We start from the raw sequence: 2,608 nt of genomic DNA, 5'->3' as shown, positions 1-2,608 counted from the left end.
AAGTGGATCTCTGGAACCGGCTACCAATATTCATTACTGAATGACACCGTGATGGTGAGCGTACCGGACTTCGTTACCGGTGATGGTTCTTTTGTACTGCCGGTCGTTCTGTACGAAAAGTTTTCCGAAGTTCAAGACTTCGCTCGGGAGAACGATGTGACTCGAATACTATTCGATGTGGGGCGAGCCTTCAAACTACTCCGCTACTAGTGCTTCCGGTTTCTGCTATGACGTATTGTAGAATGCTCTACCCGGAATTGTCAAAGAGTCGAGTTATGACCCGAAGTATTGCACGGAGGTCGATTTTGTGACGGATGGTAATTGTGGCTCGGCTTGCTCGATATTTACGCAGACTTTACAGCTCACGGGAGCTGCAACAGCTTTCACTTTCGGTGGTCTGGCCGACCAGGCGATGGATGTTGCCTCTTTTGGTGGTGGAAACGTTCTGGAATATGATGACATATCCCCTATATTGAATATTGCCAGTCATCTCGGGTACTGGGATACATTTGGTGAGTCTGACTAGTCGAAGAGGCATACCAGAACTTGGGTTAACAAGCCGGTGCCTTTCCAAAACAGTGCATGGGTTGAGTACACCTGGGAGTCCCAAGCTGGGACATCGGCTCGGCTGCCCAACTCGGATCAGATACTTTGCCTTGCCAGCTCTACATTATACCCCCGCATAAGCACTTGAATATGTGGGCTCGGAATCTCGATGAGAGAGCGGCTGTTCACAAGGAAATTGTCAGCATCAAAAGCTGGACTCATCTGAGCCTCAGATTCTGAGGATGAATCCGCAGTTCGTTGACTTGGGTGATTGCCCAGCCTATCATAATGCTTAAGCGCTCTGATACTTGTTCTATCTTAGATAGACTATCTATTTTACGCACATGCGAAAGATCTTTTCTCAGCAACGCAGCATCTCCCCGAGAGCTCTGCTCTCGCTCCTTTCGGAATGGTCGAGTTCGAATATCAATGTAGAACACACATTTCGATTTGATGGTTGAATATTTGCGTTACGGAGTTCTCATGCATATCATGCTGAGGTAATTCCGGTATACAAGGTTCTAATCTAAGTAGTTCAATTCGAGGTATGTTACGAATAGTGAGTCAAGTTCCGCGCAGTGCGCGGTGCGCATGAGGGAAAAGTTTCGCGGACTGGAACGCAACGCTTTCTTCCGGTCACTACCAGCGAACCCACCACCTGAAAGGTTATGCTATTGAGCTATAATACAATACGCCATCAGAGATTGCCTACTAGGCCTTAAGTGTATCCTAGGCCAGAATTAGGATACAGTTAAGTTCATCGGTTGTCGCCTTAGTCTCCGACGGACATACGGACATATGCCGTCATCATACGGAGACTCTCCGTATGATGACAAACTTTGTAGGACAAGGCATACTTTTTTGCTCGTGATTCAGGATAAAAGTTACTTCTCAAAAGTAGTTCATGAGTCGTGAACTACCTTTCTTAGTCGTTATTAACTTTCACTATCCACCCGCAGTTCCAAAACCGGCAATCAGGAACTCTGATGGGTGAACAATTTTTCCAACACTTTCATTTGTAGTTATAACTTCCACAAAGTGGTAGTTTGTAACACTTTGAAAAGCGTGGAGTTATTTAAACACTTTCATTTTCAACACGTTCCGGTGGTGGGATTCCCACCGTGGGAATGACCACAGCACTACTACACCTTTTCAATCTCAAATTCAACAATTGAAAGAACAAATAAGATGGATGAAATTTGATTTTCGACAAGTGAAAGGAGTTTTTCGCGAAGTGAAAGTTCAAATTCGAAATGAAAGTTAGAATTTCGTTGACCGGTCGAAAACGAAAGTTCAAGTTCGTAAATGAAATTTGGATTCGGAAATCCAAATCTAAATCTATGAATTCGGAAACGCAAGTTCAAATTCGTCGAACACAAGACCAATTTCGACCAATGAAAGCTCACTTTCATTCGATGGAAGCAAATTCTCGTCAGCGTCGTGCGGCACGACTCGTGCCACGGATTGCGACTGGCAAATTACGAGTGCTGATGGTGCCCTACGGGCTGCACCGTAATGCTGAACAGTACAGTGCAATTCAAAAACTTGCAATGAAGGATTTTCAGAGATTCGAGCCGGGAGATTGTTTGGGTTTGATTCTCCCATGGAGAATCTCCATTACCCTTCCGATGATAGCGGGGGGACGATGGGGTCAGCACATGTTCGGTTCGATTTCCTGACCGCCGAACCGAACTTTGATCGACCGAATACCGAACCGGACCAACCCTCTACGAAAAGTTCAGGTTTCGACGGGCTACATCGGTCCCGGACCGACGATCCGACAGACCGATGTGACGGTCACATTGTGACCCAACGTTCCGGAGAACTATCCGTGAATCTCACTCACTGCAATAACTGTTCACATTTGAGAAGTACCTCGAGCAATCTTCGCACATTGTGCGAGTTGTCAACTCGTGGAGTGTGAATAGCGCATATCGAGATGTGGTGCAAGTGCGTGTAGTGTGAATAGTGCATTTCGAGACGTGATGAAAATGAGCTTTCATTGGTCGAAATTGTTCTTGTGTTTGACGAATTTCAACTTGTGTTTCCGAATTCATAAATT

At 45.6% G+C, this 2,608-nt stretch overlaps 1 protein-coding gene across 1 annotated transcript in view; it reads left to right on the top strand.

Annotated features, from left to right (window-relative positions):
• Positions 1-526, top strand: part of Pmar_PMAR012891 (hypothetical protein) — a gene marked incomplete at both ends in the record, with an annotated part of 1,672 nt that extends 1,146 nt beyond the window's left edge. The window contains one exon of the mRNA XM_002766114.1: positions 353-526. Within this exon, the coding sequence (XP_002766160.1) occupies positions 353-526 (174 nt within the window). The remainder of the gene's footprint in view (positions 1-352) is intronic.
• Positions 527-2,608: the final 2,082 nt, after the last annotated feature.

This window comes from Perkinsus marinus (genome assembly GCF_000006405.1).
Source record: "Perkinsus marinus ATCC 50983 genomic scaffold scf_1104296973568, whole genome shotgun sequence".
NCBI classification, from domain to species: Eukaryota; Perkinsozoa; order Perkinsida; family Perkinsidae; genus Perkinsus; species Perkinsus marinus.
The sequence above is the reverse complement of the archived record's forward strand: the minus strand, read 5'-3'. Positions and strand labels throughout refer to the sequence as shown.